The following is a 27,073-nucleotide window of genomic DNA, read 5'->3' on the forward strand; positions in this document are numbered from 1 at the left end:
AGTAGAACTGTTTCTTGTCACAGCTGATCTGTACTGATGAAGTAAACTGATCTCAATCGTAGGTTTGCTTGGTTTCCACCATGACAGCAGGTTTCTACAAGAACAGAACATGGGGAGAATTAAAATGAGGTAAATCGGCCTTCTATGCTATCATATGAAGTATGATGAAGCAAAAAATGAAACAATTTAAATAAAAGAAAAGCTGGTATATGAAAGGGAATTTGATTCATTTATTATTCAGCCTCAGTTGAGGCAATGCCATGCAAGAAAAAAAGGTCAAAGTGAGACGAACTCACTGTTGTTCACCGCTGAGTTTAAACAACCTCTTAATCAATACTCAGTTCCATTCTTCATATGCAGTTTCTCAATCATCGGACATTTAAAAGCTCTGGCATGGAGAAGTTGGTGTTGAATCCATATTGAAAATTATATAATATAAATGATCAATATATGTAAATATAATTTCTATACCCTCTTTCTCTACACATATTTTGCCTCATATATTTGAGTCAATGTGTAGATTGTATAGCAGTACAGATTTACTGTCCTCTGAAAATACAGCCATTATTGTCAAAATAACGCAACAGAAGTGAGTACACCCTCAGTGATAAGAGCTGTACGTCGTGTAACCGTGCAAAGCCGCATGTCCTATTCATTATGTTCATGTTTTTGTCTGCGTCACAGAACCATACAGATTTATGTATCTGTAAAACATCATAACTACTTTAAAACAAATACAAGAATATTTTGTCATGTTCTCTGTTGAGTTTGGTTTCACGAATGACAAACATACTTTTGCATAAAGCATCTATATTTGTCCATGACTATGTTGATTAGAATATTAAAAACATAAACAAATTTAAAGATTAATTTAAGGTACATTTGGAACAGATAAGAATGTGCAATGGAGTTGCAATTAATCACGAGTTAACTTGGGACAATAATGCGATTAATCGCGATTAAATATTTTAGTCGATTGACATCCCTTATATACATGTCTCTCTCTCTCTCTCTCTCTCTCTCTCTCTCTCTCTCTCTCTCTCTCTTTCTCTCACACTCTTTCTCTCGTTAAACATGTTTCTGAGGTTCCAGTTACCACGGTTCCTGCCCCTGCGGATCACACCATGCATCTCATATTCCTATTTCCCTACTCACTCACGGTATTATCTCTGACTCCCATTCAAATCTCCAGTATATCCATTATGACCTCAAACTGTGTGTGACCCTATACACACACAAACACGCATTTTGTGTACTTTCTATCTATCTATCTATCTATCTATCTATCTATCTATCTATCTATCTATCTATCTATCTATCTGTCTGTCTGTCTGTCTGTCTGTCTGTCTGTCTGTCTGTCTGTCTGTCTGTCTGTCTGACTAGAGACTAAAGAAAGGACATTACTTATAATCACACTCACAGCTAATTTCTTTATATTTTTTATATATATATTTTTTTTCACCATAGTTACCCAAAAGTCAATGATTAATGGCAGGAAGAATAACAAAGTGGTTGGAACTTGAAGCCAGGTTTAGATTCACATGACAGTAAGCAGGAAATACAGTTAGCAGGAACTTTATTTGGGTTGAACAATTTATTGTATTATTTTCCCTGCAGGACGTGTTTCAACACCCATGGTATTTTTATTAGTGAAGCGCTGTGTGAGCTGGGTGTGAAACAACATCGCGTTTAATCTTTATTATAAAACAATCCTCAAAGTGAATAAGTGTTTAACACATGGGTAAAGTCCGTTCAAGAATCAGCATTCAAAATCATCCCAAAGGTGTTCAATAGGGTTGAGGTCAGAGCTTTATTGTAGGGAATTTTTTACTCTAAACCATGCAAAACATATCTGCAGGGAGCTTGCATTGTGCCTCCTAGTTCTGTGCTAGAGGTGGAAATGGACCAACACCACTTTGGAGTCATGTCCGGTACCTGCTTTTGGCTTTGTTCTCACCTGCCTAAAGAACCATTGAATGGGAAAAAAAAAAGGGCTCTATTCAAATGGAATAAAAGCTGTGAAAGCACTTTTAGATCATCAGGTTAAGACCTGAAATAAGAAGCAAAACATGAGGAATGGAGTATTTTCCCCATCACCCCAGACAGCGGTTTACCAAGAACTGCAACCAAATATGGAAATTAGGAACTAAGGATCAGGTGCCACAATCCAGAGTTGAAGAAAAATAAAATTGAAATATAAAGTCGAAACCAAAAACCCTCAGATTGTTGGCCAGGAAAGAAAGCAAACTTTGCACCAAAATTATTATTCACAAGTCTGTGGTGGAAAATCTGTTGTCTTGATGTTAGTTGCAAAAATCCAGTGTCTAGCCATGATGCATGAGATCATCCACCAAACACGGACACAGGAAGGAGGACCGCTTCATAATAAAGTATCGAGAAAACAGGAAAAATTATATCTTAATGTTTTTCTCTTTCAGTGCCTGTCGACACACGTTATCCAGAGGGATAAAACTCGGCCCCAAATTCTGCGGAAGCTCCAGATGACTTGCAGAGGTGTGGAACGAGAGCTTGTCCAGTGACACGGTGCTGCTGTTGGGCCCTTCGGAGCTGTAATCATGTGGGTGATATTCGGGAAGGTCCTGCTGGTCCTTGGAAAGTTTCGAGAGCTTCTGCAATAAATGAATCATCAGGAGAAGAAATGGTTAATATAAATACCATAAGCACTATCAGCAAAAAAAGCTGTTTTGAAAACAGTTTAAAAGTCAAGTATTAACAGCATTAACTACTTTAACAGTTTGAGCTACAGGAGATCGTCTGTTGGATCGGACCACACGGGCCAGCCTTCGCTCCTCACGTGCATCAAAGAGCCTGTCGCCTGTTCACCACTGTTCCTCCCTTGGAGCACTTTTGATAGATACTGACCACTACAGACCAGGAACATCCCACAAGAGCTGCAGTTTTGGAGATCCTCTGATCCAGTCGTCTAGACGTTACAATCTAACTAGTCTAGTTCTATTGTAGTTAAACTATCAACAATTATTGATTTGGTTACCTTTAATCGAGGTGCTGTCAAAGGTTTCCTGTGATTCCTGAGAACATGTTTTACTCATCCAGTGTCAAATTTGAATTGTAAATGCGGCTTTTTCTGAAAGCAACAAAAACTATACTTTCTTTCGGCTTCTCCCATTAGGGGTCGCCACAGCGGATCATCCGTATTCATTATCCGCATGTTCAATTTGGCACGTTTTTATGCTGGATGCCCTTCCTAACGCAACCCTCCCATTTATCCGGGCTTGGGACCGGCACTAAGAGTGCACTGGCTTGTGCAACCCTAATGGCCGGTGTTGGTTCCCTGACCGGGGATCGAACCCGGGCCGCAGCAATTAGGAAAAACAAAAATAAATTAATACAATTCAGAAGGCTCATTTATATACGTACAATTATTTTCCTTTCTACCATCACCTCTGGATTCTATAAAAACATGTTCCCAGGATATGAAGTAGCAGATGCTCATCTTAATAACTTGTTACTCTACAATATATCCAGCCATTAATTGGAATTTCACTCTATGAACAAATGTATTGGGACACATTTCCAGCAATATGATCTTCATCCTCAAACTGTTACCACAAAGTCGGAGGCACACAATTGTACAGGACGTCTTTGGATGCTGTAGAATGAAAATTTCCCTTCATTTGAGCTAGGAGACCCAAACCTGGAGACCCAACCTAGAGGTTGGAGTGGAAAGATCTTCTGCTATATATTTTGTGTTTGATGGTTACCATAGTGACATGAGAATTATATGTATTAAACTGCTCTACCAGAGTTATAAATTAATGATTTAGAATGTTATAATACCAAACACATGACATTTTATCTGAAATATCATGGAACACTTAGAATAATGACAACTTCTGACCAATCAGAATCAAGAATTAATGATCATTTAAAAAAAAGAGAGAGAGAGAGAGAGAGAGAGAGAGAGAGAGAGAGAGAGAGAGAGAGAGAGAGAGAGAGAATTGTAACTTCAGTAAAGGGGAGGTTTATGTGTAAAGTGAAAGGTTTTACCATTTGGAGGTGTTGTTCTATGTTAAAGTTGAAGGACCCATTCTGGAAAGTACAAATAAGTGAGTACCAGAACACAGTGTGTAACAACATTAAGTGCTGATTAAGGATAAAATATTTATATTATATTATATATATATATATATATATATATATGATTATATAGAAATGATTATTTGATCCCCTGCTGATTTAGTGAGTTTACCCCCTTTTAAAGAAATGAATCCCAGCCTTGTGCAGGTCTACAAAGAAAGTCCAATACTTTCTTATTTCACTCAAACAAATACAAATTTATTTATAACCTTTTTTTTTTTCTCTTTTCTCTTTCTCTTTCTTTTCTTTCTCTCTCTCTCTCTCTCTCTCTCTCTCTATCTCTCTCTCTCTCTCTCTCTCTCTCTCTCCCTCTCTCTTAAAATAAACCTTAAATTCTTTGTAAGGGGGAAACTCACTAAATCAGCAGGGGATCAAATAATAATTGCCTCCACTGTTTTAGTATTGAAGTATCTAAAATTACTTACCCGAATAGTCTCTGAACTGTTCATACTGTTTCTCACCCTTGACTAAATGGATATGAAATGAGTGTTATAATGAACAGCACACTCACACAGCCATTTAATCATTGCACCTTGACAGCACTATCTTGCAAAATGTCATTTATTTATTATTTATTAATGTCTGTCTAGGGGGCAAAAAATCTTTTCACTTGTCATTACGGCACAGCAAAATTCTTTCTTTGCATATCCTAGTGATGTTATGAAGCCGGGGTCAGAGTGTAGAGTCAGCCATTATACACTGCCCTGTATAGTCTGGTTCCTCTCAAGGTTTCTTCCTCATATCATCTAAGGGAGTTTTTCCTTGCCACTGTCGCCACGGCTGCTCATCAGGGACAAACACACACCATTCACCTTCACTGTTGTTTTCTGTAAAGCTGCTTTGAGACAATGTCTGTTGTGAAAAGCGCTATACAAATAAACTTGACTTGACTTGACTTGACTGCCCCTGGAATACTCAAAGGGGTTAAGGGCCTTGCTCAAGGGCTAAAGATGGCAGGTTTGCGATACTGGGGCTTAAACACCTGACCTTCCAATCGGTGGGTACAAGATTTAAAAATCAAGATTTAAAGGTTTTCTTTGTCACAAACAAAGTGATATGCAGAATAAGAACAAAAATTTATTAAGAGAAGATTTAAGAAAATACATTACATAACAATAAGGTGGTTTTTTTTTTCAAATAAATTTAGATGCGCAAAAGGAAGGACAAGGTACAAGGAGGTATGGACTTAAAACAGTAAACCAGAAATTTTACCCCTTGACTGTTTTCTAACTACATTATAGGATCAAAAAGCCACTCCATCATCACACCCAAGGGTTTTTTTCCCGAACTTCTGCCACACATTTGGAAGCACAAAGTTCTTTTGAATGACTTTATAAGTCTATACATTATATAAGTTTCCTTTCACTGAAACGAGAAAAAAAAATTCTCTAGCATGACAATGTTAGCAGATAAAATCAAGCATAAAGTCAGCATAAAAGAACTTGAGTGTCCTGGATTGACCTCCTCAACCCTACTGAACACCCCTTGTATACTTTGTAACACCATTTGTGTTTCCTCAATCAGTTCTTGACTATTTAATGCTCTTGTGGCTAAATAGACATGGTATCCCCAGATCTATTGGAAAGCCTTCCCAGAAGAGTGAAGGTTGCCATAACAGCAAAGGCTAAATAAATCTGGGATTGGGTTTTCAAATATGGGTGCTTCCGATGATGAGCAGCTCAGAGCCATGTATAAGATGTTGGATTTCTGCTCAGAAGGTCAAGGGTTCAAATCCCAGTACCACTAAGCTGCCACTTTGATGCCAATTAACCTCAACTGCTCAGTTGTATCGATAAAATCATCACCATAAAATGTATGTCATTCTGAATTAACCTCATGAGTGAGAATTTTCCGGCTAAAGTGTTCATGGAACTCACCGTTGACATGCTGTAAAAGATCCTTGACCCACTTGTACTTCTAACTCCACTGGATATCGGTGAAAACTATAGTATACAGCACAAGAAAACATGAAAAATGACAAAGATTGTGAACAGTATTCTAGTTAAATGTGTTACTATGTACAATCTCAATTGTAAAAAGTTGGGACGCTGTGTAAAACATGAAAAAAAAAAAACAGTATGCTTTGATTTGATCTCCTTAATCCACATATTATTCACTATAAAACAAAAAACACGTTTAAACAGAGAATACATACAATTTTATAGGGGTGGGGTATTATTTCGAATTTGACTACTACAACACAAGATTTTAACTCTCTATACAACTACATTTATAATTCAATGTGTACTTTTTACTCCACTATATTTTAATTAACAACGAGTGTTAACAATTACATGTTGCACCTCTGTTGAAGAGGTCATTAGGCCTCAACACTCCCTGACCCACATCTGCTGCCTATAAGTGACATTTGAGCACAGCTGACCTCATTTTCAGCCATAAAGAGGTCGAATAAATTCCAAAAATTTTTGTTGAAGCTGAATAACAATAGTGTCCGTCTGAGACTGAGGTGTGCATCAAATAACAGTCAGCTATCAATTTTTGGTTTTACCTAATCGGAATTTATTCAATTTGATTTGTCCATTGAATACTAAAGATTTTTCTACTTTATTACATGACACTAATTTGATATATTTGTTAATTGAAGATGCCTTTTTGAAAGATCGCTTTACTACTTTGTCTTATTTTTCGACCGACTTGTTTGATCTTTGTTTCATTCGGGCATGTTAAAGAGGTTGTTGTGTTGATGGTTAATGCAGTGTTGAGGTGTACAATTTTTTTCATATTTTAGGAAATAAAACCTCACAAATTAACTGTTTTTGGCTTTTCACAAACATGTGTCTCGGTGTTGAGGACTACGTTCAATAGGAGTCAAATACACACTGTTCAAGCATGTAGGGTTGAAAAAATGCGATCAAAATTGTCCCACATTTTTGCATCACGGATTATTGTAATAAAACAAAAAAACAAGCGTCTGAGAGACAACTTTTTTAATATAATATCCCTAGTCAGTAAGTCGATAAGTAAAAGAAAGCAAATACACAGCACACCTGAATACTCGCCGTCTTCGTGTTGCCAATATGATCGCTGGGGATCTTCTGAAATTCAAAGAAGCAAGATCACATTGAAAAACTGGTTTCAAAGACCACCTTATGCTGGTGTATAGGAAAGATTATGTCACTTAAATAAGGTTTGATAAGGTACTGTACACTATAGCGCAGCGGTCCCCAACCTTTTTTTTGCCACAGACCGGATTAATGTCAGACAATATTTTCACGGAACGGCCTTTATGGTGTGGTGGATAAATACAACAAAATAAAATGATACGACCGCCATAAAAACTGTTATTTTCCAAATATAATAGTGAATCCACTGTGGTGGTGTTTGTTCATTTTGCTCGCTTGGGGGTTTAAATTTAGCAGTAATGTATTATGTGTTAGTGGCCGGAGCCCCTTTAAGAAGGTAGCGGATGGAGGTAAGACATGTGACCAAGGCATTATGACCTGCATCAAGAGTGAGTCATAGACAGATGTGGAGGAATAAATCCGGTAATTTTCCAAAATAAAACATCGTTTGGAATCAGATAATTAACGGAAACAATGAAAGTTATGTATTCTTTCTGTGCAGCCCTGTAACATTTAACCCACAGACCGGTGCCGGTCCCCAGCCCGGGGGTTGGGGACCACTGCAATAGAGGATGTGGAGGTTTAAGGTAGTTGTGTGGAAAAGACAGAGAAGGAAAAGATGAGGTAAGGTAAAGAAGTGCTTATAGAAAACTTTTGCGAACAAAAAAAACAAAATACAAAAAAACAAAATAACAAAATAGCCACAAACTACATATTCTATTTATATACATACATCAATAAACACAAACAATATGGCCAAATGTTTGTGGACACCTGAGCAAAAGGTTGGTATGTGCTTCTTTTTGAACATACCATTCCACATTTAGTCTCCATCTGCTGTTATAATAACCTCCAATCTTCTGGGAAGATGTTTTACTAGATTTTTTTGGAAATTTCTGCTTATTCAGCTACAAGGCTGTTAGTGAAGTCAGGTACTTATTTAGGTGAGGTGAGGAGACCTGGGGTGCAGTCAGCGTTCACCTTCATCCCAAAGGTGTTCAATAGGGGTTGGAGCTCTATAGCAAGAGATATTCCAGGGGGGCATTGTGATGCTGAAACAGGTTTGGGTCTCCTAGTTTAATTAAAGGGAACATTTGATGCTATAACATTCAATGATGTGCTTTGTTAAGAACCACATATGGCTGGAAAAAGTGGTGTTCCAATACTTTGGTCCATATAGTGTGTGTTTATAAAAAAAGGATATAAAATATATACATAATGAAGTGGTTTGTAATAGTTTAGAATTAAAATCACGTGAGCTTAAATTCAGCTTTCATATGTGCATGTTACTGGTACATGGATTTTGAAGAATGTTAAATATGCAGCACACACCTGTTCAGTCTTCAAGGAAGAAATACTGGTAAATGGGCTCTGAAATTGTGGAAAAATTGGATCAGCCTGATGAGAGAGTGAAATAAAGCATAATGTTGCAGGTTACAGTTGGGTAAAATGTTCTGAGGTAAAAAGTTCTGAGGTAAAAAGTTCTGAGGTAAAAAGTTCTGAGGTAAAAAGTTCTGTATAAATATACACACATCTCATAAGAGCTAGATGTTTATACTTGTCACATGAACTACATTTCTCATTTGATCTGGTAACCCCTTAAAATGTACTACACTCGTTTCAAAGTTCTGCTTCTTCAGTGTAAATATCCATAATCAAAAGCTGTAATCAGTTCAAAATCTACTCGAATATAAAATTGCTCAAGTCTACTGCATTGAGAAGCAGGTAGCTGTAACTGCACAGACACCAGTTGCTCAACTTCCTTTCTGTGATTATTTTGTACACGTGCCAGATTTCCTGACAGTCAGGAGGGGGGGTGGGACTGTCAATCATCAATTGAAAGTTGGGGTCGAGCTCAATTAACTAGGAGAACTTGGCCTGCAACAACTCTACATCAACATCAATGGCGTTAAAAGACATGCTGTCCACAAAGTCATGAAAAACAATTGAGAAATGTTAGAAACCTGCATGAACACACCTTGCAGCTCGAACCTCTTCCTTCATCATTGTATTTAATCAGGGTTTGGTTTCCATCAGATTGCATGTAAGGCGTGAAGTTTTTTTTCTCTTTACATTCACAGAGGAAACAAAAGCAGAGCAGCACTGTGGGGGGAAAAATGAAGTCTTTTATGAACTCAATCCATATACACAATATTTCGAAAAGTGTTGGGTCACCTGATCTTTCCTGCTATATGTGGTTCTTTTCTACCAGCAGTAGACTGTTACCACAAAGCCGGAGGCACTCAATTAAAAAGGATGTCTTGAGATGCTCTCTAAGAAAACTTGTATATACAAAATCTAATCTATACACAATCTAATTTCGATTTGAAAGCATGCTGAGGAGTCTCCAAAAACATTTTGGACCTGTTGAATGAATTAACACAGTGATGAAAACCCTGTCTCTGTTTAATTCATTCAACAGGTCCAAAAATGTTTTTAGAGACTCCTCAGCATGCTTTCAAATCAAAATTAGAAACAGAAAATGTTTTCTTTCGAAGTTTTGCACCAGAACTACAAAAGCAGTTATCAGTTTTATAATCATTTTCAATTTTTATTTCGTTTTTGTATTTCAGTTTTCCATTCCTTTTTATTTCAGTTCATTTTAAAATGGTACATCCAGTGGCTGTCAAAGGTTTGGAACCACCTAGAGCTCTTATGGTTTTTAACAGACATGCATGGTCCTTTTGTTTATACACAACAGATTAGGCAATTTAAGGGGATAAAGATGAATTTTGATCAAACAAATTTCCAGATTTTCACAAAAAAATCCTCCCTTAGAACGAAGAACAGCTTTACAACCTCTCGGCATCGGACAGCTCCTCTCCCCGAACATTCAGCTGAAATAATTTGCTGTGCCTCTTGTAAAACTGCCCATAGATGTTCTTCACTAGTTGGAGATTTCTTTACAATCCAGTTCATCACAGAGCAGTTTAATAGAATTTAGGTGCGGTGACTGGGCAGGTAATTTTATGATAGATATCACTTCAGACTGGACTGTTTCTACATAACGCTTATGTAGCTTGGATGGAATTGCATTGTGTTCAAATATGGAATGGAGACCATGTTGGTTCCTTTCACCCAAAATAAGTCTCCAAGCATCCCTGCTCCAAAATAACCCCAAACCATTAAGCTTCCACCTCCATGTTTGTCTGTGGGGGTGAGCAGGGAGGGTTAATGAAGAAAAAAAATGAAATGGTATAATATTAAATTGAATCGTTGAATTACGATGTTTTGTTTATTATAGTTTAAAATATTAGTAATGCAATATAAATGGTTTATCAAACACATACTTCTAAGAGGATTCATAATTATCTATTAATTTGGCCATTATTGCTCCAGTGCTCACTACTCTAATACATACTACTCTGCCACCTACTGGTCATTTCAGGTTTTGTTTATTTGGATACCTATATTTAGTTTTTCCCATTTTAACTAACAAAATTGTATTTTTCATTGATACCCTTTATGACCAAACTTATTGGGACACCTGACTTTTCAAACTTTATGTGGCTCTTTCCCAACTGTTCCCACAAAGTCGTAAACACAGTTGTACCTCCTCACGTCACCTAGAACAGTACTAACACCCTATGGCTGAATGAATCTCCACACAATCTAGTGGAACATCTTCCCAGAAGAGTGGGGGATATTCTATATATATAAATGTAGAATGGGATGTTTATAAAGAAGCACAAGTGTCTATAAATGTCTACTAAGAGCATTGTTATTGATAGAAGATCAAAAATCAGTGTTTAAATCCTAGAAACATTTTTATAATCTCTCAAAAAACACAAGTTCTTAGAATGCTTTCATTTTATATTGATCATTTAAAATCTTGCCCAGATAATAGTATTCGCAGAAGTATAACTATAGCTTTATCTTTAAAACAAACACTCACAGGCCGTCAAGAGTAGCGCTCCCAATAGGATTCCTACAGCTACTCCATTAAGGTTGGATGATCGAGGTAGCAAGTTTAGGCACACGTCTCCTTTCCCACAGTCACACACCACCACTTGCAAGACACTATGTGTTAGCACCCCCTGCTGGTCTGCGATCTTCAGTGGAACAGAGTACTTCGCGAATGGAAGACTCGTCTTGCTGATCAATGAGGTTTCGGGCCCTGCGAGGAAGCAGATCATTGGAAACACAGGGAACATGCAGGGGTTTAAACGGATTATAAAAGAGCAGTCTCGCAGAAGACAAATATAAATTTCAGATGTAAACAGATGCTAAAGAGAAGACAGTATTTAGCTGGAAGACAGACTAGAAGTTCTAGAGTCCACCCCCCAAGACTGAGAGTTGAGGGTAAGTGCTAACGGTAGTATGACCCCTATTTGGTGGAATATAAACCAAACAGGCGAGGTTTTATGGCCACTGATCAGGCATAACATTATGACCACCTGCCGAATATCTTGTTGGTCCCTATTTTGCTGCCAAAACCGTAGAGACCCCCTCAGGAATTAACAGCATTTACAGCGATCATTAAGGTTTTCATTTAGAGCAAACCATTGTTATGAACCTGTACATTTTCCATGTCTGGTCTACTCACCTGTGCTCGGGTCAATTTTCCACAGGCTGGTCCGCTCCTGATCATCTTCAACAAGGGTGAAGGTGAAGGGACCACTAAAAGGAAAAGCATCAGCATCCTCTGCAGTGACTCTCACTCTGTCAACTTTGTTGCCACACATCATTGTAGTATTGGGGGTTAGGTGAGGAGCATTATCGTTAATGTCTCCCAGATGCATCACCAGAGTTCCTGTTCCTGTGCCAGGAGGTTCTCCTAAATCAGCAAACAATGAGAGAAACTCAGACTGAACAGGGTAGTATATTCACTACGTTTCAGTTTATTTGGTGGTTTATTATATAATAATATATCTACCCATCATTATACATAAAGAATATAATAACTGTATAGGACATCTTTGGATGTGGTTGCATGAAATCTTCACTCCACTTGAACTAGGAGACCCAAACCTGTTCCAGCAATGCCTCATGTCCAATTCATCATGTTCATGATTTGTCTGCTTGACAGAACCATACCAACGTGTGTATCATGTAATAGAGCAGTTAAAATTTGGTGTTTTAAGTACAATTCTCTCATACTGACCACTGGATGTTCATCATGCCACCTCATGGTAAAGACTCTCTTAGGATTTGAGAATTAGAAATGAAACTGAGTTATGGTACAGAGATCAGGGTCATACAGAGATTTTCCAAGATGGGTTCCACACGGAACAGACCTTGCAAGGGTCCATCCACTGAGATACTACTTTCTTTAATAACATCTTGTTCCAAACTATTTATTACTTCCCTATGAGTTAGTTAACAATTATACAGTGGTGAACAGTAATGAAGTAAACGTAATTCAATTGTAGCTTTTTGACGTATCTGTACTTTACTGAATTCTTTTTTTAGTTTGTTTTTTTTCTCTACATTTTGAAGTGAAATATCGACTCAACTACTGTACTTTTGGCGAAATCTGTTGTTTTTTTATTATAAGTGGATAAAAACTTAACTGATCTTAACGCTTGGTGGAATCTACTGATCACCAACATACAGTTCAGCATCAGTTCATCAGCAAGCAGAACATTTAGAGAGGAATAAATGCTAAACTCCAGACTAGAACTCGCCACAACACGTTCCTCATGTGTGTGATTTTTTTTCAATCCAAAGTTGAAAAGCATGTTTTGGGCTGATGATAATTTGAATAGTAATCATTCAGAAAGTTCCCCACTGTGGGACGAATAAAGGTATATCTTATCAGTGTTTAATAAATTAATATCATTCTATTAATATTTCAGTGTGCTGAGAGTCACATTAGAGTCTTTTCACATAAACTGAGATGATTAAACAAAGAATCTTGTGACAAAAAAATGATAATAGGAACATAATAGCCATAATAAATCATAATGCTTTGCATACTTAAGTATTTTTGTGCTTGTACTCAAGTGAAAGTTTGAAGGGACACTGGAGTGATAATTTGAGTGCATCTCTACTTTCACTCAAGTTCATGCTTTGTGTACTTCATCCACCACTGCAATTACATGAAGATTTTGTATTTATTATGAACTACAGGTTGGTACAATGTCATAGAACATACACAAAACAAGTTAGATCCCGTTAATGCTCACGTTTTAGCAGCTCTAAATAGTTGCTTCCTCACTCTCAAAGTAAATAATAATCATAATAATGCAAGTTGCCAACGTAAAAAAAAGAGAAATACTATAATATCAGTACATTATGAAATGCTTTCCAATTTGAGAGTCCTCTAGTAAAGTGATTGAGGTAAATGCTACGAGATCGTACCATCATCTGTTGCTTGCATCACGACAGTGTAGGTGCTGTTGACGACATAAGGAGACTCCCGGTCCATCTTCCTTGCCAGAGTAACGTTGCCCGTCTTTGGGTTTATGGACACCCACTTAGCCGGATCGTCTACAATCGCGTACCTTGAAGCAAAAACATATGTCGAGTCAAAAAAAAAATTGCTGATTGAGTAAAACCCTGGTGATTTTTATACACAGTGTACCTGATTTTATCTGGGTCTGTATCCTCATCTATCACTATAGGTGTGTGCAACACTACTCCTGGATCTTCCTCCTCAACCCTGTAAATCTTTTGAATTGTATTCTTAAACACGGGTGGGTCATTTACATCGATGACTTTGACGACGACTTTGACCATGCTGTTTCGTTTAAAAGACTCCGGTACAGGACTGAGCGGCTTTCCGTCAACACATACGAATAACGGCTCTTCATTCTCTACGCCGATTTTCAGCTCGGTTAGAGTCGTTCTCTCGTAATCTTTTGCCTGTGGAACAAGAAAATAGAGATCCATGTATCAAACGCCTCACAATGAGTACATTGAGTACAATGACTACATTTATGATTTAAAGTGTGCATTTTTAATTTTTGCAAATTGACACTGAGGGTTACAGATTACATTCTGCACCGCTGTTAAAGATGTCAGTGAGGCTCAACACTCCCCATCTCACATTTTCAGTCAAAAAAGAGCTCGAAAGTAACTCCAAAATCTTTGAGAACCAGTTTTTGTTGAAGTTGAATATAAATATCGCTCCTCTCTGAGCATTAAATCACGGTTTTGGTGTTACTTTATATACAATTATTTACTTTAATTGTATTTGTCCATTGGATATTAAAGGTTCTTCTACTTTGTGACACGATTCTCTCGTTTTATTTGTTTATTAAAGATCTCTTGTTTTAACTGACTTGCTGGATCTTTCTGGCATCACTTTTGACACAAGACTTTAAATCACGTCATATTGGAATTGGTTGTTAAATTGGACTTGTTTAGGTATCTAAACTCTCATGGCTTTATACACATCAGGATTTTCAGGAAGTCTTTACACCTCGGTCTTTATCTACCTTAATGACAGTCAACACTCCTTCGTTGGTTACTGGGTCTGTCTCAATCTTATAGTTGTCCTCCTCATTCCCCTGCAGGATAGTGAACACTGCTCTGGATCCTGGAGTGTCCGGAGTGTCCTGGTCTCGCACCGGAATCCTTAAGATCTCCTTATTGGTTTCCATTTCCATAACCTGAGCATTGTACTGGACCAAAGGACAGCATATACAACAAGCAAGTGAGAAATGTAAGGAAAAAAAACCCGGTGGGTTTGTAAAATGGTGTGAGAACGATTGATAATTTTTTTGCTAGAAATTCTCATCTTAGACGGAGTCATCAATGCAAATCAGTGGGACGCTTTACTGCTGTATATACACCGAGCATAACATTATAACATTATAAGCATGATGGCACCTGTTTAGTGGGTTGGAAATATTAGGAAGCAAGTGAACGTTTTGTCTTTAAAATTGATGTTATAGAAAAATGTGCAAGCATAAGGATTTGATCGAGTTTGACAAATAGTGACGGCTAGACGACTGGGTCAGAGCATCTACAAAACTGCAGTGCTTGTGGGGTGTTGCTGGTCTGCAGTGGTCAGTATCTCTCAAAGGTGGACCTGCTCCTGTAGCGCAAATTGCTGAAGAATTTAATGCTTTTAATGCTCAACAGGTCAGAACTGTTTTGGCAGCAAAAGGGGTACCAACACAAGATTAGGCAGATGGTCATAAAGTTATGCCTGATCCATGTATTCGATCCTATAATTAAACATGTTTATCATGATGTGCAGAACAGAGTGCTAACTGAATGTTTTAATGAGGTGGAAATGATGTTAATCACATGCTATGGCTTATAGTCTACTGCTCTTAATGCAACTGAACACCACCAGCAGATACTGGAGTGAGGGAATGTCTTTTGGAAGAACATTGCTCATTACTCTTTTAGAGCTCCACAGACATCTATTTACACGTGCATTCATCGCATTTGGCAGACGCCCTTATCCAGAACGACCTACACCTGAGCAGTTGAGGTTTATGGGCCTTGTTTAAGGGCCCAGCAGGGGTCCGATCCAGAGTGCAATGCCTTAACCATAGATCTACCACCTATCCATAATACACTATATTTCCAAAAGTGTTTGGTCACCTGGTCATAAGATTGGTATGTGATTTTTAAACGTTGCATTCCACATTTAGTCCCAATTTGCTCTTATAATTCCCTCCACTCTTCAGGGAAGATGTTCCACTAGATTTTGGAGTGTGCTTATGGATAGTGCAGGTACTGATGTAGGTGAGGAGACCTGAGGTGCAGTCAGCGTTCACATTCATCCCAAAGGTGTTCAGTAGGGATGAGATCAGAACTCTATAGCAGGCCACTCAAGATCTTCCTCTCCAAAGCATGTAAAGAAGATATTCAAGGAGCTCACTTTGTGCACAGGGGCATCACCATGCTGGAACAGGTTTGGGTTTAAAAGTACAAGTGAATGCAACATTTTTTCAAATTTTTTTCAAAATTTCGTCAATTAAGTGCCTCCAGCTTTGTGTTAACAGATTGGAAAAGAACCACATACAGCAGGAAAGAGCAGGTGACCCAGTACTTTTGGAAATATAGTGCATGTTCAATGGTTTCTTGTGGCCCAACACCTAATTAATATCTCCATATTGTTTTTTCTTTTTGTCACCTGACATATCCAGTTCTTAACAATGGTACAAATCTGCAAATCCTTACCACTGGTGCAGCGAACACAGGTAAGTGAGTGTTGGAGTCTGTGATATCGATGGTAACAGTCGTAGTGGAAGAGAGTGATGGAGTTCCATGATCCACTGCTTCGACATGCAACGTTAACAACCTTACTTTCTAAATCAGGCAAGAAAACTGTAGTGACAAAAGTGCAGTAGCAAATCAGACTTATATTAATGCACACAATAGGGGAAAAAGTGTATGGACGTCTGACCATATGTGCTTTTTAAACATCCTATTACACATGTTCTAGTTTGCTGAACCTCCACTCTTTTAAGAGGATGTTTCACTAGATTTTGTGGAGATGTGTGTAAGATTTATTCAACCACAAGGGTTTTAGTAAAGTCAGGTACTAATGTAGGGGAGGTGAGAAGGTCAGGTGTTCGAAGACCATTGTCCCTATAGTGTACTTATTAAAATGGGTCATTGTTTCTATAGTAACTTAAATGAGGGTAGTTTGTTTTAGGAGACCAGTTTTACAGAGTTGTAGAAATATTTTGCCATATAAGTATTTCTGTGGAATTGCTTGCCCTTATTGTTTCTTTTCCTGCCACGTTGATTTTTTACAGTATCGTCACACCACCACTGTATTGATTAGCTTTGAACAGCTGCACGCTAGTAGTTTAGTTCTTACTTAAACAAATTTTTTTTCCAAATCAGTTGGGATGCTGTGTAAAATTTGAATAAAAACAGAATCAAATAATTAGCAAATCTCATGAACCCAGATTTTATTCACAGTAGAAAATAAAAAAACAGAAAATATTGAAACTGATAAAATGTACCATAAAAAAAAATAAATAAAAGTAATTTTGACAGAAAGCTAAAATGGACAAAGAAAAATATGCGTTTTCAAATGAAAGCATACTGTGAAGCTCTGCCCATCTTTACTTCTGAGAGGCTCTGACTCTCCAAGATGCTCTTTTTTTTATACGCAATCATGATACTGACCCGTTGGCAATGGGCCAAATTAGTTGCGGAATGTTCTTTCAGCTCTACCTTGTAAGTACTGCTTACTTTTTTATCCTTTTGCTGCCTCTGTCCCAAATTTTGAGATGTGTTGCTGCCAACAATAATTTTTTTTTTCAAATGGAACATTTCCCACTTTTTTAAATGTTTTTTATCTTCTACTGTTGAAAAAAAAAAAGGGTTTGTGCAAATCCTTCGGTTCTATTTACATTTTACATGGCGTCCCAGCATTTTTTTTAAATTGAGCTTGTATATGAAACATGAAGTTTAAAAATCTGCTTTAATTTTAAGTCTGCTTTTTTTACTTTTTAATTAAAAAATCACAATACTGGTGTGAAAAACAACAAATTGTAAAGTATAATTAATAGATTCACAGATACATGTTTGTATTGAGATGATTTTACGTCCTGAAAAGGAATTTACGACTTACGTCATAATCGAAGCATCCAGTGAAGAGAAGCTTGCCGATCGTGCTGTCATTAACGTTTCCAATGGATTTTAGGGAGAACACTGGCCATGCTGGTTTTTGAAACTTGATGTTCAAGGATATGCGTGAATTGTCGTTGCCTGCCTCGTCTTTGTCGCTTGCTTGCAGAGAAAAAGGAAGCATACCTAATGCAGTAGGAACAGACAGCCATTGGGAGGTCACTGATGTAACTGCAAACATTTGAAAGATATACATACCCTGGAAACAAAATATATACAGGATAAAGCCACTGCATATCCTGAATTCATTTGCAGATTCGCAAAAAGGAAAGGAAAGGAAATATAGTGAAAATCTGAACGCAACATGCCCATCTAATTTATCCCAGAAGTCTCTTGTGCTTAGTTTTCCTTTACACAGGACCTTACATTGTCATTGCCACTGTATTGTATGTGGTTCATTATAGTCATACTTCATTCCATAAAATTTGTTTTCCTGTTTTGTCAGATCTAAATATTTTTGCACAGTGTCGGCAGGGGACAGTGTAGCTATACAGCATCGGATGGTGGTCTGTAGGATGGTTTTGGAGGTGAAGAAAAAGAGGAGAGTAAAGACTGAAAAAAGAATAAGTTGGTGGAAACTGAAGGAGGATAACTGTCGTATGAGGTTCAGGGAAGAGGTCAGACAGGGGCTTGGTGGTGCTGAAGAGGTGCTGAATGATTGGGCAACTACTGCAGAAGTGATAAGGGAGACAGCTAGAAAGGTACTTGGTGTAACTTCTGGAAATAGAAAGGAAAACAAAGAGACGTGGTGGTGGAATGAGGTAGTGCTGGAGAGCATAAGGAGAGAGAGGTTGGAGAACCAGAATTGGGATCGACAGAGAGGATCGACAAGGAGATGCAGCAGAAGGTAAAGAGGGATGTAGCGAAAGCCAAGGAAAAGGCATATGAGGAGCTGTAGGAGTTGGACGGTAAGGAAGGAGAAAAGGATTCGTACTGATTGGCCAGGCAGAGGGACCGAGCTGGGAAGGATGTGCTGCAAGTTAGAGCAATAAAGGATGGAGATGGAAATGTGTTGACTAGTGAGGAGAGTGTGTTGAGAAGATGGAGGGAGTATTTTGGCAGTGGAGTTTTTAACCAGATTGTTCAACAAGATTTTGGAAGGTGAGAGGATGCCTGAGGAATGTAGAAGGAGTGTGCTGGTACTGATCTTTAAGCATAAGGGAGATGTGCAGACCTGCAGTAACTACAGGGGGATAAAGTTGATCAATCACAACATGAAGTTATGGGAAAGAGTAGTGGAAGCCAGACTGAGAGAAGAGGTGACCATCTGAGAGCAACAGTATGGTTTCATGCCCAGAAAGAGCACCACAGACGCATTATTTGTTTTGAGAATGTTGATGGAGAAGTATAGAGAAGGACAGAAGGAGTTGCATTGTGTGTTTGTGGATTTAGAGAAAGCGTACGACAGGGTGGAGAGAGGAGTTGTGGTATTGTATGAGGAAGTCTGGTGTGGCAGAGAAGTATGTGAGGTTGGTGCAGGACATGTATGAGGACAGTGTGACAGCAGTAAAGTGTGCAGTAGGAATGACAGACTGGTTCAAGGTGGAGGTTGGACTGCATCAGCTCTGAGCCCTTTTCTGTTTGCAGTGGTGATGAACAGGCTGACGGACGAGGTCAGACAGGAGTCTCTGTGGACTATGATGTTTATGGATTATATTGTGATTTGTTTGTGAGAGTAGGGAGCAGGTTGAGAAGAGCCTGGAGAGGTGGCGGTATGAGTAAGACAGAGTACATGTGTGTGAATAGGAGGGAGGGCAGTGGAGGGGTGCGGTTGCAGGGAGAAGAGGTGGAGAAGGTGGAGGAGTTCAGGTACCTGGGGTCAACAGTGCAAAGTAATTCAAAGCACGTTAGAGAAGTGAAGAAAAGTGTGCAGGCAGGGTGGAGTGGGTGAAGAAAAGTGATAGCAGGAGTGATTTGTGCTAGAAGAGTATCTGTGAGTGTGAAAGGAAAGGTTTATAGGACTGTGGTGAGACCTGCGATGTTTTGTGGTTTTGAGACAGTGGCATTGAGTAAAAGACAGGAGGTGGAGCTGGAGGGAGCAAAGCTGAAGATGTTGGTTTTCGTATCGAAAATGCTTTGGGAACACCTCGCGTTGTTCACGCTTTAAATCAAGTGTAAAATCTGGCCAATAGGCAGTCATGGCGTCATTGGCGAGCGCCATCGCACAAACTAGGAAGGCACAAAATGGGAGCGCAATGTGAGCGACATCAGCTTTTGAAAAAGGAAAAGGTAAGCGCTGCAGGGATGCAGGAAGTATGGCCCAATGACGCAGCTCTCGTTCCATCAGGGAATTAGGGTTACATACGTAACCTGATGACATTTCCTTTCAGCGGAGAGTGCGGATAACCATGTGGCTACAGCAAGGACAATCATTTCTCTTGAGAGCCGATTGAGCATGCTCCACTACCACGCAAACAACGCAAAGTTAATGTTTCGGTGAGGGAGGAGAGATTGAGATGGTTTAGACATGTGCAGAGGAGGGACATGGGGTATATCGGTAGGAGAATGCTGAGGATGGAGTCACCAGGATGGAGGAAAAAAGGAAGGCCAAGAAGGAGGTTGATTTGAAAGAGGCAGATGTAGAGGACAGAGGGGAATGAAGACGGATGAGCTGCCGTGGTGACCCCTGAGGAGAAAAGCCGACACAAGAAGAAGAAAAAGAAGTGCATTGAAAAGCGGAAGATTGTGTTGTAGTTGAAAAGTACAACTTTAAAAAGTAATACACAGAAAAACAACTTTAATAACAGTCATTCGATTGAATATAATTTGTAGCTTTCCACCTCTGTACTATATTTCCTAAAATTTTCTCATTATTTCTCATATTTTCTCTGATTTTAAATGTATAGATCCTTTAATCCAACGCCAATTTTCTGAGCAGCCTATCGGGTTTATATTTCACAGCAAGTATTCCATATATAACTGTAAACTATAAAAAAAATAATAATAATTCTAAAATCTTGAAATACAGTCTGCCATCATGTCTACAACAAACTGACCAAAACTGACCCCTACACACAGAAATCCAGAGAAGTGATTGTGGATTAATGCAACTCCAGGTTCCTGGGTGTCCATGTCGCATCTCCCGTCCCTCCCTGAAACCTTAACACCTCCTATCTGGTTAAAAAAAAGTGCGGCAGCATTTGACTAAAGAACTGCGTAAGACACTTTCGGGACACAGCTGCCTAATGTTCCAAATATTCATCAAAGTGTTATTCAGAGTTTCTTATTATTATCTCATTCATACTCAATTGAGTAGGGCAGGGTTAAAGGCCTTGCTCAAGGGCCAAGTAGCGGCAATTTAGTGGTGCTGGGATTTGAACTCACGACCTTCTGATCAGAAGTCCAACAGCGATGTGCTCACCTTCTTTTATGTTCTCCGGAATTTGCACACGTAAAACCTCAGGTGTGAACACTGGTCGATTGTCGTTTATATCCTGTATGGCTACGTCAAAGGACAACGTATTGTCAAGGGCTTCACCGGTGTTGGCGTCAAAAACATTGAACTCCACCTGGTTGTATACATGTAACAAAGGAATATGGAAAATTTAGTTAATGAAATAAACAGTGGAAGATTTCAAATGACATCATTAACTTTCTGATTAACAAAGGTGGAAAGGAACAAATAACATTTACTCAAGTTGCGTTTTTTTTTATGTAATTTTTAAAATGTGCAATTTTACTCAAGTATAGTTTGTTTGGATTCTAATTTGCAATACATCCACATAGGTTACCCCGTAAAAAGAAATAATAATGCTAAATCAATGCGAGAGGGGGAAACAATCCCGCCCCGGAAACTACTGCACTGATTGGTTGATGGACGGAGAACAAAAGACGCCAGCGATGCAGAGCAGACAAGCAAAAGGCTGTGGAATTGAAAGTTGTTCAATGCGTGTGCTCACTGTCTAAATTCTGAATCTGCATTTGTGATTTCTCTTATCATCATAAAGGAAACTAGAACAGGAGATTTTTTTTTCTCTACTTTGAAAGACTTTTAAACGTTTATTTTTTTACTTGAGTAGATTTTTAGACCAGTAACTTGTTCTTAAGTAAAATTTTATTAATGTAACAATACTTTTACTTGAGTAAATTATTTTATTACTCTTTCCACCTCTGCTGATTAATAAACGCTGACCAGAACTACACAGAAAATTTATAGGAGGAAAAAAAAATGTCTTACATGGAAAATGGGATATTTTTCCCGGTCTATTGGCATGTGCATGTAGACTTCACCGGTTTGTTCATCGATGCCTAATGCACCTTTTGGGTCTTTCGTCACCCCATGGCCTGTGACTCCGAACCTGAGGGAGTGCTCCCCTTGCTTATCGTTGAACAACTGAAAATCATGTGTGAAAGGGAACATTTCATTAGACTCAGCATTGTATTGCCTGAATGTTTGACATATGCTACCCAAAATTGTCTATAGAGCCAATTTCAATTGTATCATCTAATGAATTTTCTTTTCCCCCTCAGACCCCCCACACAAACACTACATGGAAAAAAAGTATTAGGACATAAAATATTTTCATCCATGTGTTTTTCACACAAAATCTTTTCCACAAATTTGGTCTTTAGATGCTGTAGTATGAAAATTTCCCTTCACTCGAAACCAAAACTGTTCCAGCATGACAATGTCCCTGTGCACCTACAGAGCTCCATGGTTCCATGGGTAAGACTGGAAGATCTAACACTTACTCCAGCTCCAACGCTATTGACCACTTTCAAAATAAAAGTGAATGCTGACTGCACCCCAAGTCTCTTCACCCCACACTGCTGAGGTGTCCACAAACTTTTTTCCTCATATAATATATTTTAGGCCATTACACCATAGATGAAGAGTTTTGTAACATGGTACCTCTGTGATTTTCATAGGAAATGGTCCAGGACTCTCCTCCACTATTTCAATCGTAGTCAGCACCCATCTCCTTTTGGACCGAATGAGCACCCGCTCCTTAGAAAGAATGTTCAAGGCATAACATTTTTATTTATTTTTTGTTGGTTGAGAGTCCAAGCAAAAACAAATTAATCCATGTTTTTAGTTGTCTTCACACATTATTTTCTTGCAAATAAGTTTCTTGAGAATTTATGAATACAAATCCATTAATAGAGCAATAATCCCATTGAAAAAATCGATTTCTTTGTAAATACATACACTTTCCCTTTCATCTTTGTCCATTTGACTCTTCGGGTAGGCAGGCGATGCCTCGGCCCACTGCTGGAAAATATAGTTACAGTTAGTTCCAAAGTTCATTTTCTATTTATTTTAGCAAGTTGATTAAAGTCACCTAATGAATTTATAATCCAACGTGGAAAAAACTACGGAAGTCCAAAGACGGCATCCATTATAATTTGTTTTCTTTCTTGTTTTCTCGTGATCATGACACTTTTCTTCATGCCCCCTTGCTACAAAAGGTTATGGTTATTATCCAGCACACTTCAAAATCTAGTGGAACATCTTAGAAGAGTAAAGGTTACTATAACAGCAAATGGGAACCAAATATGGAAAATATGATTCTTATGGTCCGGTGTCCAAAACATGTCTATATATATATAGTGTGTGTGTGTGTGTGTGTGTGTGTGTGTGTGTGTGTGTGTGTGTGTGTGTGTGTGTGTGTGTGTGTGTGTGTGTGTAGAGAGTATACAAATCAGTAACAGCAAATATACAGAAACGTGCATGGCAGACACTCTGCATGATCAAACACTTTGTATTGAAGTTTGATTGAGAGAGTAAACATTTTCCAGTTTTTCTGTTACATAAGCTGCACATTTGCTCTCATTACCTAAAGGTTTAAGCCAGTTTTGTATCAGATATTATGGATGACAAAAAGCAAGTAACAAGTTACATAATTATTTATAAAAAAAAAAAAACACAGTATCCCAGAGTGTACAGTGGTGGTATAAAGCCTGAAGATAACACTGATGAATTTTATAGTTAAATACAACATTCATCCATCTTCTTGTCTGTGCATCCATCTACCCAACAATCTATCCATCCATTTGCCTGACTGTCTGTTTACCTGTCCGTCCGTCCGTCCATCCATCCATCCATCCATCCAGATAGATAGATAGACAGACAGACCTCTGAGTGTGCACTCAGACTTTATTAACATTTCGTTCTTTTGTCAACTGTGTATGTGGAAGAATGGATAGATAGATAGATAGATAGATAGATAGATAGATAGATAGATAGATAGATAGATAGATAGATAGATAGATAGATAGATAGATAGATAGATAGATAGATAGATAGATAGATAGATAGATAGATAGATAGATAGACGGTAGACAGACAGACAGACAGACAGACAGACAGACAGACAGACAGACAGACAGACAGACAGTTTTGCTATCTCACCCACTCACTGATACATTGAGTACCTGTAAAACTCTTGTATAAATTTTGATACATATAAAACACGAGGTAATTTAACTGCATTATTTTTCTCCAAACTGTCACCTCAGGCACTAACAGTAGGTTTTGGATGAAATGTACGTAGCTGTGTCACATTTCACTTTATGTTTACATTTACAGCCCTTGTCAAGAGCGACGTACAAAAGTGATGTACATAAGTGATGTTTATATTCTGAGAACTAATTATATACATGCAAGTAAAAAGGTGAAAGGAACTAAACTGAACAATATGACACAAACTGTCCAGATGCCGAGCGTATAAAACCGTTCTTCATGCTGAGGGAGGATTTTTTTATTCAAGATTAAGTGAAACATCTGGACTTTTATTAGATTTTTTTTTTCTTGCACAAAGTAAATGTTCATACTGTAAATCACCTGCAAATTTATTTTTACTGGGGCAGGCAAATGAGTTACCACAATAGAGCGTGCAAAATTATTGCAGACACTAAATACTTTTTAAAACTGATATGGAAAGAAAATTACGTTTATGCAGTATGACAAAGAAATGTACGTTTATATTACAACAGATTTAAGTTCAAACACATTCACTGTGTCACTTTAATGCTCAGTGGTGATCGAGTATTAATTCATAGGTACTTATAATTTGTAACAAGTCATTTTAATGTTTTAATCTGCATTTAAATCCAATTTAAGGTACTGAAATGTTACCAATATCAGTTTTTATTTATCTATTTATTTATTTATAAGCCAAATCAGAATGTTTGGTATTTTCCAACTCAATGTTTAATCTTTCATATGATCAAGTATCAGTGGATAAATTGCAAAGAAAACATGAATAAATTAAAAGTGAAGTTTCTGTCAGACCTGGTATCACACCTTATATAAAAAAGCAATGAACAATCAAAAAAAAAACAACACTATGCAAACCATTACATTATAAAAAAAATATATACATTTGAGTATTTTGTGAAAGCTCGGTATTACTGAATGAAGATATGGAAATTTGCAAGCCTGAGACCAGTAGCAGAAACACACTGGATGTAAAAGATGAAAAACTCAAGCAAAAAAGTGAACCTGCAGCATATTCACACCTTAGCGACTAGAGCTCGAACCTGATTTTTGAGTTTTGTAGCATTGGCCATGTGACCTTAATTCCCAATGCAAAAGTAATACAAAAAAAATCATAATTTGCCCAGACATTAAGAATATTTCTTTTCCCAACACAGAATTCAGACACTGCACTAATTTTAAAAGCAAACTAATATCTAAACACCTCAAAGCAAACATTTTGCTCGAGTTATTTTCAAACAAATACAAGCCATAATATCTGGATTCTGTGCAAAAAAGGAAAAAAAAGAACCCTTGAGGAACATTGCTCTAATATTAAATAATAATAAATATGAATTCTTACAGCCAGTGGTAGTAGTAGTAGTAGTAGTAAGATCGTCCTCCCCATCCTTAAGACAAGTACAAGAACTTCCAATGTCTTATTCTGTATATGGACGAGATCTTCAGAACGTCCTATTTTGTATATGTATACACTCTCCTTCTTTCTTTCTGTGTGTATTGTTTTAAGCAACTAAACTTGAGGCCGCTGGTGTGGGTGTGGCCATTGTGATGTCAGTGAGATATGAAGGGGACCTGCTGTTGCTTTTTTTCTGTTTTGCATCTTGCACTGTATTTCAGTCTGTTAAGCAAAATACAAAACCGTGTCAAAACCGAATTCAGCATTTATATTTATATACACACTCATATATACATTTTAAGGTTAGTTTACCTACACGTATTTATTTTTGTCCTTTCGTTGGAATCCAGTAACTGACAGAATGAGAGCAGGAAGCTGTGTGTGTGTGTTGGCAGGAACCGATGTGCTGAAAGTCGTTCACAGAGAAAAACCTCACGCCTTTCCCACAAATAATGTAACAGATTTTTTAATACCTTTATCCTTTATATTGTGAATAAAGGTATATATTTATACCTTTATCCTTTATATTGTGGGGGAGTGGTGGCTCCAGCGGTTAAGGTGCTGGGTTGCCGATCGGAAGGTCCGGGGTTCAAGCCCCGGTATCGCCAAGCTGCCACTCTTGGGCCCTTGAGCAAGGCCCTTAACCCTCTATGCTCCGGGGGTCCCTTACGAGGGTAATATCAAGGTCCGTGACGTCTGAGCAGTTGGGGCTTAAGGGATTTTTTTTCACCTTGGTTGCTCTGGGATTTTAACTCATGACCTTCCTTCCAAAAAAAAAAAAAAGAAAAAGAAAAAAAAAAAAAAGTAGAAATAAATAAATAATGCAACATACAGTGTATGGACAAACGTCTGTGGACAACTGACAATACGATTCCATCTACTGATACTGCATTCAAATACATCCTATACAACATTATGGTAACAGTTTGGTGAAGAAACACGCATGGCTGGAAGAGTCAGGTGTCATTATAGTCGACACCGTTGTCCGTATAGTGCATCTGAATTGCATGACAACACAGTAATTATTTTTATTTGACTCATAAAATGCCCCTGGGGAACCGAGATACCAATAAGAAGTATTCAAACCAGGACCTTTAATTACCTTTCACTTGTTTATCAACAGTCATTAGATTGGCACTCAGCAAATCAAATATACGTATACGATACGTCATTATTGTATGTTATTTATCTATGTGATGTGCATTCTTGTATCTGGTGGAAATTCCCAAGATCTCACCTAGTTCCACAGAACTCAATTGTTGTCCATGCAGCAGCAACTCTCACTGTCCAGTGTCCTGTGTTGTTTCAAGATTTATGATCACACTCTTGATGTCACCCAAATGAGGATTGGTTCCCCTTTTAAGTCTCTCAACGTTCTTCCTCATAACATCTAAGGGAGTTTTTCCTTGCAACAGTCGCCATGGCTGCATCAGGGGTAAATACACATAGAAATAAACTTGACTTGACTTGACTTGACTTGACATACAG

The 27,073-nt window shown here is 38.0% G+C and overlaps 1 protein-coding gene across 4 annotated transcripts; it reads right to left on the reverse strand.

The window, feature by feature from the left end:
- Window positions 1-1,559: 1,559 nt before the first annotated feature.
- LOC310714870 (cadherin-like protein 26) lies at window positions 1,560-25,970 on the reverse strand. 4 transcript variants are annotated; one of them, XM_083520892.1, is made up of 19 exons: window positions 25,532-25,970; window positions 22,900-22,959; window positions 22,603-22,698; window positions 21,928-22,083; window positions 21,112-21,259; window positions 17,695-17,876; window positions 16,287-16,415; window positions 14,585-14,770; window positions 13,729-14,009; window positions 13,506-13,648; window positions 11,749-11,979; window positions 11,098-11,319; window positions 9,181-9,305; window positions 8,535-8,600; window positions 7,128-7,175; window positions 5,997-6,062; window positions 4,541-4,586; window positions 4,030-4,071; window positions 1,560-2,630 (listed from the first exon to the last, which is right to left on the reverse strand). In XM_083520892.1, the coding sequence occupies exons 1-18, from the start codon at window positions 25,574-25,576 to the stop codon at window positions 4,052-4,054; spliced, it is 2,250 nt and encodes a 749-aa protein (XP_083377018.1). In that variant the 5' UTR covers window positions 25,577-25,970; the 3' UTR covers window positions 1,560-2,630; window positions 4,030-4,051. The 4 variants fall into 4 exon arrangements, 3 of the variants coding, with proteins under 3 accessions (XP_083377018.1, XP_083377019.1, XP_083377017.1); XM_083520893.1 differs by lacking the exon at window positions 7,128-7,175 and having other exon boundaries at window positions 25,532-25,692; XM_083520891.1 differs by lacking the exons at window positions 1,560-2,630; window positions 4,030-4,071 and having other exon boundaries at window positions 4,453-4,586; window positions 25,532-25,692.
- Between the last annotated feature and the right edge of the window lie 1,103 nt (window positions 25,971-27,073).

The sequence above is a fragment of the Silurus aristotelis genome, assembly GCF_946808225.1.
Source record: "Silurus aristotelis genome assembly, chromosome: 19".
Taxonomy (NCBI): Eukaryota; Metazoa; Chordata; class Actinopteri; order Siluriformes; family Siluridae; genus Silurus; species Silurus aristotelis.